Source organism: Xiphophorus maculatus, chromosome 13 (assembly GCF_002775205.1).
Source record: "Xiphophorus maculatus strain JP 163 A chromosome 13, X_maculatus-5.0-male, whole genome shotgun sequence".
NCBI lineage: Eukaryota > Metazoa > Chordata > Actinopteri > Cyprinodontiformes > Poeciliidae > Xiphophorus > Xiphophorus maculatus.
Window position 1 is genome coordinate 18058755 of NC_036455.1, and position 15627 is coordinate 18074381.

General features: G+C 41.8%; 1 protein-coding gene across 7 annotated transcripts in view; it reads right to left on the reverse strand.

Annotated features, from left to right (window-relative positions):
- The window catches only part of kiaa1522 (KIAA1522 ortholog), a 42973-nt gene that overhangs the window by 6501 nt on the left and 20845 nt on the right, over positions 1-15627 (reverse strand). For 2 of the 7 annotated variants that reach the window (XM_023344780.1, XM_023344782.1), the window contains 6 exons: positions 2228-2386; positions 2082-2125; positions 1828-1963; positions 539-646; positions 286-443; positions 31-195 (listed from right to left, as the gene is read on the reverse strand). In XM_023344780.1, the coding sequence (XP_023200548.1) occupies positions 31-195; positions 286-443; positions 539-646; positions 1828-1963; positions 2082-2125; positions 2228-2386 (770 nt within the window). Of the gene's footprint in view, positions 1-30; positions 196-285; positions 444-538; positions 647-1827; positions 1964-2081; positions 2126-2227; positions 2390-5593; positions 5895-15627 lie in introns of those variants that run through there. The other 5 variants (XM_023344779.1, XM_023344781.1, XM_023344786.1 and 2 more) reach the window with 4 other exon arrangements.

The following is a 15627-nucleotide window of genomic DNA, read 5'->3' on the forward strand; positions in this document are numbered from 1 at the left end:
CCTCAACTCAAACCCTGATGGTATTCTTACCTGAGGCTCTTGGAGGAAGTGCAACATTGATGGAGAGAGTGAAAAGGATGTTGTCATTCCAGGAAATGCCAGGGACTTGGGTCTGACTGTAGGACAGAGATGGGTCTGCTCATCTTGGTACCCTCCCTGAAGGTGCTTCCTCACCACCTGCTCATCCCTAAAGACCTGCTCCGGCATTAACAGAAGACCACGTTAAGGCGGAAAAAAACAGAAGCAGACGTTTTAATTTAGAACTCAATCTTTGGATCTTCTTACCTCCAGTTCTGAAAGGTGTACCCTTGCTCCCTCTTTTTTTGCTAACGGAGTCCCTCCGTCCACTGTAGGAATGATAACAACACTTGACTGGCTGTCACCATTGTGATTTTCATGATTAGTCGAAACAAGCGGCTGAAAGGTGGAACTTCTGTTCAGAGCTGTAAACAATGTGAGCCACTGTTAATGGCACATTAACTCATAAAGTCACACTAAACACTTTTCTGTTTCATAAGGAATATGGATGGGAACGTACCAAGTTCTTTCTGGACCTGGTTGGGAATGCCCATGATGGTGGTCCTCCTGTTCCTCTTTCTGCTTCTATCGAATCTTTTTACTGGATTCAAAGGCTTGAATGTGGAGCCTGATGGAAAGATGAAAGCGTTTTACTCACCAAGATGGGCCATAAATTCGGTTAGACTTGAGGTGATATTTAGCAGCTTACCCTTCCAAAAGAAAATAACTTGAGCAAACCTGTGCGTGTACACTTACAAGTTTACCATCTTGGTTTAGCATGCTAACATAACACTTTTTAATTAGTGCTGGATAACTGATAATTGTTAAAGTAATTTATTCTTCAGGCCACAATTCTCACTAAATAACATACTTAACCAGATGACACTGTAAATAATCATAAAAATAGCGTTAATGAAACTGAACAATAAAAAACCTACCCCAAATTTGTAAAATCATACAAGCATTTTAGCAAAAGCACAAACTATTGACCAAGCGAATATTTTAGGTTTTCAAAATACTCATAAAGGGCTTCTGAACTGCTACACAGATGTCTGGCTGAAATTCGGTTGAATATGATGAAAAAAATGCTGATCAAATTCTGAATGCTACAGAATGAAATGGTGTATTTCAGTGGCGTGCGGTGTTTGTTTCATTTTGGTCTCATTCAGCAAACCTCTTAGTGTTTTTTAGTGTTTTTCCTACATAGATGATAAAGCTAGTATCAAAGTGATAAAAAGTTGAACAATATAAATACTTACAGGGCACTGTCTCTGAAGATTTATATTTTCCACAGGAGACCATATTGTTGTTTTCACTAAAAACTCAACAAGGCACATTGAGTAAATTCTTTCCTTGAGGTTAAAAAAAACCAAAACAACCTTGATCTGTACGATCAGTATCATATATGATCAGAATACCAATTGCTCTCACTGCGTGGGCACATCCAGCCTCTGTCTCTCTTAGTCTCAGTAGTACTGACAGGCAGACTCAGCCTTCCAGCGGTGATGTGTAGAGAACGCCACAGAGCTGTCTCACATGCTTCCAGGAGTAAAAAACCCTCCTTATCTCTGCATATGAGTGTCAAGTTCTTCAAACCATAACTGCAGAGGCATCGAGCATTGAAGAATGAGTCATGCACTTTTAGTAAGTTTTCCCGGCTATGACTCTTGTTAAAGCAGTGACCTCAGGAATAAACTCAGACCCGCTCCTCTGCTGACATAATTAGCTCCTGTAACTTTAAGATGCAGAAAATATTGATGCAAAGCACCAATAAACACACACACACACACACACACACGCAATGTTTACCTTGGTGAGTAATCCCAGGCCGATTCAACACAGCAGAAGTTGCTGCGGCATCACTGTTAGCGTTGGGTCTCGACCCCAGAGAGCCGCCTCTGTCCTTGGAGCTGATATCTTGCTCCGGGCAGAGGGTATCTGTAGACTGGAGGGGTAAAAACACACACACACACACACACACACACATTTATAAGTTAGAAGGAATTCTTAGAATCTCCAGGAAGTGAATGCTGTATTATCTACAAAGCTATTTGGCGACTTACGATGATGCTTTCATCGTCCGCAAAGTTTACTCCGTTCTTGTCCTCTGCGCGAAACAAATCAACAACAGAAGATAGTCTCAAAGCTGCTGATTTTATTACATCTTTCACATCTGTAGTTTTATAAATGATGCCTTTGAGTGTCGTACCTTCCTGTTGTAGTATCTTGAGCCCCTCCTGAGCTTCGGTGTGTAAGTCTTCCAGGTACTGAGGCCTGCTGCCCTCGATGAACACATTCTCCTGGTAGTGCTGGGAGGCCGTGTAGTGAACCGTCAACCGCTTCTGGTCGTCATTCCCCTTCGGGCCAGCTGCTTGAGGGGGAAACAAAAGAAAGGAAATGTCAGATTCTAAAAAGGGTGTGGCAATAAATGAGTCGTATATCAATCGTGCTGATGAAAATTGATACAGTATGGAACCTTATAGAATTGTTTTAAATACATGTTCTGTTTGTTTACACTGTTAGTCACATCATTGAAACAGAATCTCTGGACCGTTTGAATAGAAAAAGTTGCATTTGATTTAAAAATAGTTTCGGAATGGAATCGTGACCCTAAAAATCGGAATTGAATCGGATCACTAGACGCTGAAAGACTTGCATCTCTACCTAGAGGTGACCATTTCAAATGGGGAACGTTTTTTAAAAGCAGTATTTGTGTTTGTGGGGCTCCGATTGCTGCTTCGCCATGCAGTCACAGCCGTACAGTTACCTTAAAAAAAAAGTAAATTGTTCTTATCGTCACTTTTATCTTTATCACGATAGCATAAAATATCGCGATAAAACTTCATGTCCATATCGCCCACCCCTAGCATACACTACCCCTGCTGTTTCACCTTTCAGCCAAAATCACACACAATCATCTTTTAAACCGTTATGGTGTTGTTTTCAAGTTACTGCCTCCACGCAGCCAGCAGGTGTCTGTGGACTCACACATCTTCCCCGCACTGAATCCTGCACTCCACCTGCCGCGGCGGCTTGTTTACTTGCACCTTTGACGCTCAGGAATTCGGAGGACAGATGTCCCGACCTGGCCGAGGCTTTTAGCTGAACAGCCACGACCTGGCTAATCTCCTGCTGCGTTTTAATGCCTCGCTGCTAGTCCCCGCGGGATAAGATAATCTGGCCCGTCCGCCTGTTAAGATGCTACGCGACCCACAGCGGCGGGACCTCCTGTGTGTGGGAAATGGATCGAGTTCTTCCTGAAGCACCGGCAAACACGACGCGGACGAAACCAAAGCCGAACTTGCCTGACTTTCTCGACCTGATGGAGAATGTGGCCAGATTTTGTGCCAAACCCAGATAGTTTTAACTTGACTAACAGTGTTTGGATTTGCAGGAGGGAAAGAAGAATATAAACGTAGTTTTGGGTTGTTGGGTTTGTAGGAGGCAAACCCGCTCTGGCTTCATTTGCCATTTTGTACCAAAACGTACAGGACATTATGTAGAAATTAGTCCGACTTTATATTTGTTTTCAAATTAGCAGATTTATGCTAATTAGGAGAGGGACATTGCACATTAATTAACAACTCTAACCCAAGAATAATTTTCATAAACTTGTCCCTCAGCAGGTTGATTGAAACAAAACACATAAATTAGTCAAGATATATTTGAAGAACCCATGCAGGTGTGCGCACAAGTCATCAACGTAATTACAGACTTAGCCCAGAATGGCAGCATAAGTGACGACATAGAACATAATTGACTTATGACCAGCATTGCACATATAGAACATATTCTTGCCATTTTGTTACCATTTAGTCCGTTCTGAACCGCATAAACTAAGCATCTGCCACTGCATTATTATTAAATATGGAAGTGGTCACGACAAAAACCAGGAACAAGTCTCAAAGGAGGCGTTCTGAGTTATTTACAGATTCTAAAAGTTTTATAATACAGTAATACCAAACACACAGAAGAGGGAAAAAAAGATATTGCCATTTGATTGTTGGCAATCTGGAAGCAAAATTAGTGAGAATACAGTCAAAAAAATGTTTTAAATGTCCCTATAGGCTGTTCATTTACATCACTGTGCAACAATAATGAATTACGATCCATAATCAAAATAAAGTACCACTTTTCTACTGGTAGATCAACACACTAAGAAAAGTGTCTAGAAAATCATTTAAAATCATCTGCTGTAGCAAAACGGATCAGTAGAGGATGATTCTTGTTTCATACGCGAGAGTCGGGAACAAAACCACCCAAAACACGAAAGAGATGAATTAACCAGGCATGATGGCACAAGAATTTTTACATGTTAAAAAGGAAAGAAAAAAACCCCGAAACGTTTTATTTGTAGAAATGTTTTACAGGGTTGAAAATCCTGCAGAAGATATTTGAAAAATGTGGGGAAATGTTTAGAGCTTTTTGTGGAAACACATGGAAAAGTAGACGAGGAAAATTATTTTGTTTTTGCTGCGCTTCAAGTATTTTCTCTCACTCTTACATCCTCTGTTTTGAGAAGATAAACATGACTCCTCCATTCTCGATGGCCACTGTCCCAAATGTTGAGTTATACTCACTGCAAATATGGTCAATTTTAGGCGAGAAACCAGCTTTTGACTTGTGAAGACCAACATACGTGTTCATGTTCTCTTGTTTTTCCCCAATCTGAGAACCAAAACGTAAATGACTCAAGATGTTGTGGATTTGACTAATGACATGTTTGTAGACGCCTTGATTCGCTGAAGTAAAGGATAAACTTACTTCAGACTGCTCAGGTGCATCGTTAGCGACGCTACAGTGTTCTACTGGCACCTTTGTTATAAATATGTGTATATGTTGAGACTCCCCCCACACCCGTCCCCTTTAATTATTTTTTTCACAAAGTCGGTCTGTGTGTGTGTGTGTGTTCTGTTTTGTCCTCTGTTTGGGGGTTTCCGTTTCCATACATAAATGCAGCAGAAAAGAGCCTAATTGCGTCTCAAGTTGCGAGATTGAGAGGAAGCTAAGTGAAGCGGAGTGGCTAAAAGCTGAGCTAAACAAGGCTCAACGTGAGGTGTCCTCTTTCCCTCCTTTGTCACTTTTCAACACCGACTCTCAGTTGCACCTGATTAGGTAACGCCGTGCATTCACTCTGCATGCGTGTGTGTGTGTGTGTGTGTGTGTGCACACTCTTGCATTCACCAGAACCATCTGAACCGTTCATGTAAGGAGGTGGGAAATCTCGGACTTGGTTGTATAGAATAGTAGAAAACAATACAACTGCAGTCATTTTAGGGCTAATAATGAATAATAATAATAATAATAATAATGTTAAGACGCTCATCGTAGACTCTGCCAGACTCCTGCAGAAGGTTGAGGGATTTTTTTTTTTTGTGGTTGATTAAGATGATCAATGAAAAAGTCAGTAAAGCTCCTTTATCTCATTAAAGAAGACCCCCACAGCCAGCCTGGGGGGGATTAAGACGGTCGCCGGCGAACTGTAACGGTCTTCAGATCCCTACGACATCTCCAACTCCACAAGTCATCCCGAGCCCGAGCCTCGAAACGACCTCCCGTCCGAGTCGGCACTCACCCTTCTTCTTGAAGAGCGACAGCAGAGAGCGGACGCTCTTCCTCAAGTAGACCACCATGCCTGCTCTACATGGCACGCGCTAAAGTCCAAACGTGGCGGTAAATCTGGCGAGCGCAGGAAGTTCTCGAATTCAACTCGCTTCCAGGGTGGAGATGCTCCGGCCCGTTCGGATTCTAGGAAAATGACGAGGACGAGACGGAGATGCAGACTGCAGCTTGGCTCCTGTTTGCCGTAGCGACTCGTGCAGAGTGTTTTTGAGAGAGAGACAAGTGCACAATGAGATCAGCTCCCAGCCAAAGCTGCCCGTCCCAGCTGCCTTATCCTCTGGGTCTGATACCCTCCGCCCCTCCCCTCTCTGATGGTTCCCTTTGAATCTCTCTCTCTCTATTGTCAAGTGACACCCCTTCCCCGCCGCCCCGCTCCTCTCCATCCCCTCTTGCTTTAAACGACTGTCAAACTTTGGCTTTAGGGATTCAGCCGCCCCCACTTTCCCCCAATCTAGACACACGCGTGTGTGGGGTTGTGTGTGTTTACCACTAACACTCTCCGCCTCTCAGTTTAACCCATCTCATACGGATGGATTTGAAGACATTTTAGAGCCTAGAAGTACAAAAATATGTCTCCCCCCCCAAACAATGTGTATTTTGTGTGTCATTTCTTAACTTTTAGAGTGTTTGCGTGATCTAGATTTATCCCACAACAACTCCTGTAATTAAGAGACATGAAGTCTTGTTTGTTCCTGATGGAGGCCTTGAGCGAAGTGCATCTGTCTGACTGTCTCATTATGCAAGGGGCTACAGGGGCTTCCTGTTCAAGGCAGAGGTTGTGTCCTCACAGTCAAGAGCCGAACAACTCTTAACTATAATACCAAATGTTTTCTCCTCTTCTCCATCCCTCTCTTTCTCCTCTCCTTTAGTTTTCTGCCGGTCTGACATCCTTCCTTCCTCCTGTCTAACCCTACACGGAGCCGCATCGCAGACACAGCTGCAGGAGATGCGGCGCCTGGCCACGTGAACCACAACTCCTTTTAACTTTTTCCGCTTTTCTGGTCGCATTAGAACCACCAACTTTACTGGTTTATTTGGTTAGGATTTGACGCGAGAGGCCAACACAAAGTCGCGCGTTCGGACGCATTCATTAAAGGAGAATATTACTGAGAAGCACAGTTATCTGAGGAACTAAGTGAAACACATTAAATGGATTTATGACACGCAGATGGATGTTTCATTGCCCCTATTTCTGTTCATTACGATGATTTCCCACCGACAGTTAATGAAAACGCGGCATTTGAAATTCGAATGTTACCTCAATCTGTTTCTCACAACAGAAATGTGGACTTAATGAAAAATGTTTTTAGTGTGGTCAACTTTTTATCTGTAAAAAAAAAGAAGAAAAACTTAGTTTTCCTTCGACTTCACAGTAATGCACAACATAGTTAGTACGCAAGAAATTCTGACACAACATACTGAAGTTTGTGATTCTAATGTAGACTAAGTGGAAAAAAAGTTCAAGGAGTTCAAATCCTATTGCAAGGAAGTGATTCAAGATGTCGACTTTATTTAGAAATCAGTTATTAACGTCACCAAAATCCTGTGCAGCATTCACAAATCAAATTAAACAGGTCAGGTAGATTACAATATCAAGCCTTATGTAAATGCCAAAGCATAAAAATGAGTATCAAGAAGTGGTTGGAAGTGCTCCAGACTAATCTGTCTAATGTTGAAGGGCAGATGCCCTCTGCTGCACAGATGCAGATTTTCCACAAAACAAACTCTTAATTCTCAGGAATGTTTCTGCGCTGGAGGAGCCGCCCTTTTGATCCACTTGCTCTCTGATTGGATAAGAGTCGCTCCAGCTGGCCGCCGGCACCAGCTGGAGGACAAGGATCTTGGTCCGTTCACCAGACTCCAGGCGTTGGGACGTGTTGGGGATGCTAAGCTTCCCTCCTGGCCCCGGGGTCCGGCGACGGACCGGCAGACCCCGAACGAAAGCTGGTGGGATTGGGGAGGGTTTGGTCTCCAGGTGGATCCTGAGCCTCAGAGCTTTTCCAGCGGATTGACTCCATCACTAGCTACTACCTCATTCTCCTCCTTACTCACACTCCTTCACACCTGATTTGATTCTCTCTCTCTCTCTCTTTTTTTGGCAAAACCAAATCCCCTTCCTCACTCTGTTGCTTTTTGCGGAAGTTTCTTTGGGCAGGATTTCTGGTCCAATCGTGGCTACCCCCCTGTTGTTTACCAAGACCCTTTGTATCAATATTCATAAGAGGGCCAACTGAGACGCCATCTGCTCCTGGGGGAAGAGGGCAGAGAGAGGGGAGCCGCGTGCATGCCTTTGATTCACCGCACAAACCCACCATTCCCTTGCGCGAGCCACCAGCACGTGGCCGCAGAGCGAGGCTTCCTATTGGCCAGATTTGGAGATCGCAGTCCAGCTGTAAAAAAAAAAGAAAGGCTCACACCTTCCCAGCACTGTTAAATCGGCCAAGTGTGGAAGTTATTTTCAATCTTTCCTGTAAAGCAAGAACAAAAAGGAAAAGCTGTAAATCACTTGTTTTTCTTGGCCGATGGCGCTGTTAGGAGGAAACACCTAAAATGCACAAACTCGGTTTAAAACCCCATGAACGCTTAATTACAGAAACGTTTAAAGAAAATGACAAGCACCAGACGCGGGTTTCTGCTTTTATTGATTTCCGTCTTGCGTTGAAAACTCCAGCCAGGTATTTCTGTCGCTTTAAGCTGCTTTATGGCACGTTTTGTAGAGAAGAAGGTCCTGAACCCGGGGGTCTTTCTCAACAGTACATGTGGCCCGCATGGCAAATTCAGTGCAGATTTTCAATCATTTTTTTTTTTTACTGCTCTCACTCTAGTATATGTCACATCTTTCGACCACAACAAGAGATCTTTGCACTTTTGCCCAAGTCTTTGAATCTCTCATTACATCGACCAAACTCTGAAAATACCGACTCTTATGACTTTTAATTAACAGTTTGAGTACAGCGAGGCAGCCCAGTTTCCAACGCAATTATGTGGTTCAAGTAAAGTGTTAAATAAGCAGAGCCCATATCAAATGGAGTGATTGCTTCAGCGTGTTATTTTATTTTCTTTTTTTTTCCTGAAGCGAGCGGCACCAGGAGGCTTCATTTCACTCTCATTTCAAAGAAACGCCACGTGAAAGCCACATAAGTAACTCTTTGAGTTTTTAATGGGCCGAACCGAACAATCGAGGATAGAAGTCGTTTTGCGATCCCCGCGACCGTAGCGCATAGAAACAGTTGGCATGGCAACTGAGAAAACAATAAATAGGGCAGGCCTTTAAAAGCAGCAGCATTAATAATTAACAGTTAACAGCTGAGCTTTTTTTCCCCCTTCTTTCTATTAATCTCTAGAAAATGAGTCTTCCGGCGCCGCCAGAGCAGAAGGTACCAGTTAAAACACAAACCTCTCCTTCGACGAGGCTTCGTAGTTTCTACGGAGTGCTAAATCAGCCCGGACCTGCGCTTAAACCGCCGGTATGAGACTGCAAAAGCAGCAGGACATTTGATGAAGCTGTTTGCTGTGGATTCACATGACCAGTTTGTATTGATGATGAACAGAGAGCTGCCAAATGTGAAACATGACTCCCAGAGGGCTGACGTTGACGCGCACACACACCCACCCACCCACCCACCCACACACACACACACACACACACACAGCTCTGGAAAATGTAATTCCTTGACCACACCGGGTGTGTTAGTTCACGTCATGTCCTCGACTCACCCTCGAGTTTGCTGCTCTTGAGACAAAGACAGGGTGGACTAAAACGGGGGTTCACGCAAACGCTGCCTTTGTGATTGAGAGAATCAAGGTATCAGTCAGCAAAGTTTATCGTGGACAAACAGAGCGCTCTCACTTCATGCCCCCGCCGGAGGTCCAATCAGGTTCGAGGTCAGTCTGAGGCGAGTAGTTACAATCTAATGATAATGAGATTTTAGCTTAAAACTGGTCAACAAACGTGTTCGTAGACTGGAATGCTTTGTGGGATCGGTGGACACATTGACACCGTTTCAGTTCTCATCGGATTTGGACTTTGTTGGATTCCAACATGGACGCCCTGTGTTTCACAGAGGCCACCAGTTTTTAGTGGTGGACACATCGGTCCCGTTGGGTCCCCCTGGTTCTCTGCACAAAATGCCCCTAAAGAGTTTGGAAAACCAGGGTTTGGTTAAAACTTATAACTTTTAGCAGAATGCTAAAAGGACGTGGTCTCCTGGAACATTTTTAAAAGACCTCTCCATAGCCTGGAGACAGAGACTTCTGTCCTGCTTTAGTTGTTGTTGTATCCAACTGGTTTTGTTGAAAATGCTTGATATGTTTGTGTATTTCGGTATAATGTAACAATGCCGCACCTCTCCTCAATGTGGCTAAGTCATATAGCGCTACTTAGTTCCTGTTTTAGTTCAAGTTCAAACTTGAACATCTGCATCTCTTATACTGAAGAAATGAAGCAGTTTTATAATTCAAAGGTTTGAACTTACTGACAACAGTCAGACACTGTTTGTCTGGTAGCATTTTGGCTAGCATAACGAAGCACTGAAAGACAAGATGCAAAGGATTTGTCATTGCTGTCAGAATACCACGAATGGCTAACTATAATGATGTTGAAGTTGGTATCAGTTTCAAAGGTCCCATTTACACTGAAAAAGTTGCTTGCTTTACTGATTTTATCATCAGTTGTGCTACTACAGTTAGCATACTGTATCGATAGGTTTTTCTTTCATTTTTAATCATATGTTTTAGCTTCCTGTGAATGGAAAATTGGCTTAATTTAAACAGCGTTTTTCTTGTTATACATTACACCAGAACGAATTACACCCAATTGCACTCAAATTCATAAACCAGCATTTTCAAAGCTTTGAATCCAAACCAAACCAGAAAATGCATATACAACGTGCGGTCTAGTGCAACATGGACTGAATAATTTAGCTCTTTGTTCCTGAAACAAAGGTTTCTGTGAGGTAATGTTTAAGGCCTTTACATGATTTATGAAAGTATTCTGCTAAAATATCTTGTTCTGTAGATGCCATCATTGGATATCATCTCTACCCACGAGTTTGGATTTTGTTGATGGAAGCATATTGTGTTTATGTGTTAAATATTTGGAAAAGAATACACGCAAGAATAAACTTTTACATAAAGTTTCAACTTATTTGACAAACTATAATTTTTTTCTGAAACAAGATCAGTTCCCCAAATAACTCCGCTGTCTAATTACATAAAGAAATATACATAAAACCACTTTCTGCATAGCTATGGTCAGTTCAAATTGAGTAAATATAAAACCTGACAGTCAAAGAATCTGACCCGTCTATCCGAGCCTCGTTTCTGTTCAGTACTGTTGATTTCAAATCTTTCCTCCTGAAGCTGTCTGCGCCCCACCCAGTGGAAATGAGAGCTTCAGGTGGTTTGCGCGTAGCGACAGTCAGTGTAGGCTGTGATTTGTGCGCCGTCCTCCAGGTTCCCTTTACCTTCCTCGCCTTGTTTCGATTCCGCTCCTCGGCCTCTCTATGGCCCCTTAGCGCAAGTTTTGTGTGTTTTATTCTTCCTCTTTGGCTGTTAACTCAGTGATGAATTGGCTCAATCTAACAACTCAGAGTTCTTTTGGAGCGCGCCTCCCCCTGTTTTACAGGCAGCGTTTCCATCGCTGCGTTCTGCCTGGAGAGGAGAGGAGCGCTGAGTTTAGCTCGCCTTCTCTTTGGTTAATATTAAACCTCTCGGAGTAAGAGACCTCGTAACTCAGCTCCACAACAGCCACTGAATACAAATCAGGGGTGCAGCCATGAACGGAGTAATAACGCCGGTGGTTATGTGTGTGTTTATTGCTGGTCACATTTTAACCCCGTCTTCCTTCGTTCTGGCAGCTTCAGAATAAAATAAGGCGGCCAGACGAGACTGTGGACCACTGGTCACAGTTGGGTTACTCTGAAACGTAATGACGAATTAATCAAACAGAGAGGATTGAGGAGACAAAATGTAAACCTAAAACTGGTTCTCAAACATGTTTTCTTAACTTGACAACAGGAAAAAGCCAAATTAAAGAGGGACAGAAGTGCAGGTTACAGCTTTTGTCCAGTATTTCTACTGAGGTTCTAAGTTTATTCCTTAACCAAGTTCTAAATTCAACTTGAAATACCAGAAAGCCTAGTTCGTTGTTGTGTTGAATGACTTTGGAAGCCATGGCTAATTAGTGATATAGTTCCATGCAAAACTATTCATATCCTTACACTCTGGTGTCTGGTGTGTTTAGTAGGGTAACTTTTATCTAAGCCACTTCCTGGTAGCTCTGGCTGTTGGGTCATTGTCCTATTGGAAGGATGATCCTCCCACCACCATGTCTGAATGTAGGGGTGTGTGATCTATACACCCCCCTACATTCGAAGTGTTTTGTGTGCCGGTTCTCTTACTCTCAGCTTCCCAGAGTATCTACTTCCTCATGTTTTCAGTAGCCGTGTTTCCATTACAAATGTGCGCAAATCTTTGTCACTGTTCTGCTAATGTCAATAAAACACAATTTCTCAATTGCGGTGTTTCAATTACGTAAGAAATGCGATTTAATAAGTCATAATAAATCATTAGAAGTCATGGGAGTGATGGATGTTACTAGAAACATGAGATATATTTAGACTTGAGCCCAGCACCTGTTATCCATCAGGAGACGTCGACGTCTTATTCAGGCGTTGGAATGACAAAAACCCCTTAAACTTTGGAGCGGTTACGTGTGCTGCGTTTTGTGGAAATTGCTGTATGCGACTTTACAGAAGAGCTACGGATTCGGGACAAGGACAAACCATCATCCTCCCGCTACTTCCTGTCATCTTCTTCTACGTTTTCGCCAGTGGTAACGCCCGGTTGTTGGTCTTGTGACTAGTGGGACGCGAAAAAGTGTTTCCGTTGCAGTTTTGCGAAACGCTATAAAAGCACAAAAACTTGAGGTTTTTTTAAAAACTCTTAATTAGTTGTCATCCTTATCAGCCAGTTTAAGTGGACAGCCATGCCTGCATGGGTTTACTGATGTGTCACACTGCCTCCATTTTTACGTAACAAAATCAGCAGAGCTCCTAGAGACGCCAAAAGCTGGGAATAAAACAACAGCTTTAAACATTAAACTGTTCTTGGGTCTCCAAGATGCCGTTTGTTCACGACTGTTTTCCGAAAAACCTCTGAAGGTCTTTAAAGATGGAGATGAAATTACACATCGACTTCTTATAGCATTTGGTTTCCCTGGAATCTGCTTAACTAGATTAAAACGAGGCTTTTCTGACTTTTCATTTCTAAGTATTATTGCAAACTGTGTCTCCTTTTCACTCCAGTTATGTGCTGCTTTACATTGGCCAATCAGATAAAATCCTCGTAAAAATCAATCGGCACTTTTTATGGACAAGTCCAGCTTGGATTCTGTGGCGACAAACCTCGTTTTGTTGGAATGTCTGAGTTTTACTCGGTGGGGAGGAAACGACCAGAATTTCTTTCTGAAATCATTATTCCGACTCATAAACAGATTTGGTCATAGAGATGCAATAAAACTAAACAAGACGGGGTGAAGCTAGTTGTAATGCATCTTTAGGAATATTAAAAGTATTGCCGTTACTGAGACCCAAGACCTCAGAAATTAAGTGCAAATAAATTTAGCTAGCTTTGTTTCATGCAGAGCTGCTTCTAAGCAGAAGAAATAAATAATTTGGAGTCTTTCATCCTGACCTGAATCAATCTGAATCCCAAACTGAGGTGACTGATTGCACCTCAGGTTCCCCCTGTGAGGGTGCAAAGCCGCGGAGCTAAACTTAGCTCCAGCTGCGCATAAAAATAGTGTCACTCTTTTTAAAAATTTTTTTTTAATTATTCCTCTCTGGCTCTGCTCGTCATTTTCTGTCTCTACCTCTGGCGGGTTTGAAAATTGTGGGGATTTTTCCAGGGAAACGTAAGCCGCTCCTATCACTTTTAGTCATTTCAACTAAAACGCTTTTTGAGAGCAAAACTGAAAGCTCTGCAAACATAGTTACACACAACGATGAGTCAGAGCAAAGGCACAGTTCAGCCTGTGTTCGAGGCGGCCGTCCACAGACCCGAAAACAAGATAATAAATCTGTTTGCTTGCTAAGTGGTGGGTGGGAGTGAGTGCAGGAGTCCGCAGGGTGACCCCTGGAAAATTAGAGAATATTAGTGACGCAATATTGTCCAGAAAACCCCACCCTGACAGAAGACAGACAGCAGATTGTCCACTGGTGACGCCGGGACTGAAGCCAATCGATGCAAAATTTGAAAAAACTCAATTCTAGGCAGAAATCATGGAATATAACGCTTCTCAGATTATTTGAGATGCAACAGCCTTTCCAATAATACGTCTGATTCCTCATGTGGAACTAACATCTTCTCAAATGCATCAGTGTCCATAGTCCTATGATTTGGCTAGAAGTCAAAGCCATTTTAAATGTACTTCAAAAGAGGAAACGGCAATATTTATTTATCGCCAGTAATGGCATTAGGTTTGTAAAAACCGACACTAGCAGTTAGCATAGTAGCAAAAACTAACGGAAAGTTAGCATATCAACAAAAACCAACAGAAAAAGTTAGCATACTAGCAAAGAGCAACTGGAAACGTTAGCATACTAGTACCAAGTACCAGAAAATGTTAACATGATAGCAAAAAGTAACAGATAAAGATAGCTTGTTAGCAAAAAGTAACAGATAAGGATAGCTTGTTAGCAAAAAGTAACAGATAAGGATAGCTTGTTAGCAAAAAGTAACAGATAAGGATAGCTTGTTAGCAAAAAGTAACAGATAGGGATAGCTTGTTAGCAAAAGGCAACAGATAGGGATAGCTTGTTAGCAAAAAGTAACAGATAAGGATAGCTTGTTAGCAAAAAGTAACAGATAGGGATAACTTTTTAGCAAAAAGTAACAGATAAGGATAGCATGTTAGCAAAAAGCTACATACATATTTGGAATAGTATCAGAGACCAGATGTTTAGCATATTAAGGAAACCCAAAATAAATAGTTAGCATATGAGCAAATATTTAGTTTTTTATCCTTTTTAAATGAACAAAATAAAATAAAAAGTAATTGAAATAGATTGTAGCTTGAAAATAGAAGTAGTGAGCATATTACATAAAAGTAACAGACATTTGAAATATGTCAACACAGTAACAAATATGTATGTATATATATATATTTTTTTTTTTTGTGTGCAAAAACTACAATAGCTCGTTTTCAAAACCTAACAAATAGTTAGCTTGTTAGCAAAAAGTAACCAAAATTGTTCATAATCAAACAATTGAAACTTCAGACACAGACAACCATAAACGAATGTTTAATAATATAAATTGTATTACAGTTAAATTTAGCAAAGTATGAACTTTGCTAAGCTATTTCAAATGATGTCAGAAAACTGTAAGGCTATTAATAAATAAATCAACTGGTACCTGGAAAAAAGCTCCGGTAGTGGAAACATGTGTTAGGATAAAGTGAACTAAATAATAAGCCTATTAGCAAAAAGTTAACAAATATTTAGTTTTGTCTAATAGTTACTAAATCCCTACTTGTGCCTGTAAACACCAAGGTAAAATTGAAAGTTTTGTTGTAGCTCATCTCTTTTCTTTAAGGAAAACAGACATTATCCACAACCTTCGTTTTAAATGACATACTCTCATGCACAAGGCTTCAGGTCCCTCGTGGGAAAGTCCAACATTTTACCAGTGATGACCTTTAAATTTAGACACACTGTTGCTAATCCCACACTACTCTCACTTTGTTGCGAACACGTTTAGTGCGAGCTCAAGCTGGGAAACCGAGGTTGTCAAACTGCCTGACTGACCTAATCCGTGAAAGGTTTTTCATCTGCTCTGAAGAAAAGATATATCTTATCAGGCTGAAAGCTTTAAATAATAATAATGATTCCACTTCTGTTTTCAGGACAACTAAAAAAAACAAAAACAACAACATTCAACTGCTTTATAAACGGTTCAAATAATGTATCCAAAATCTTGTTTCTC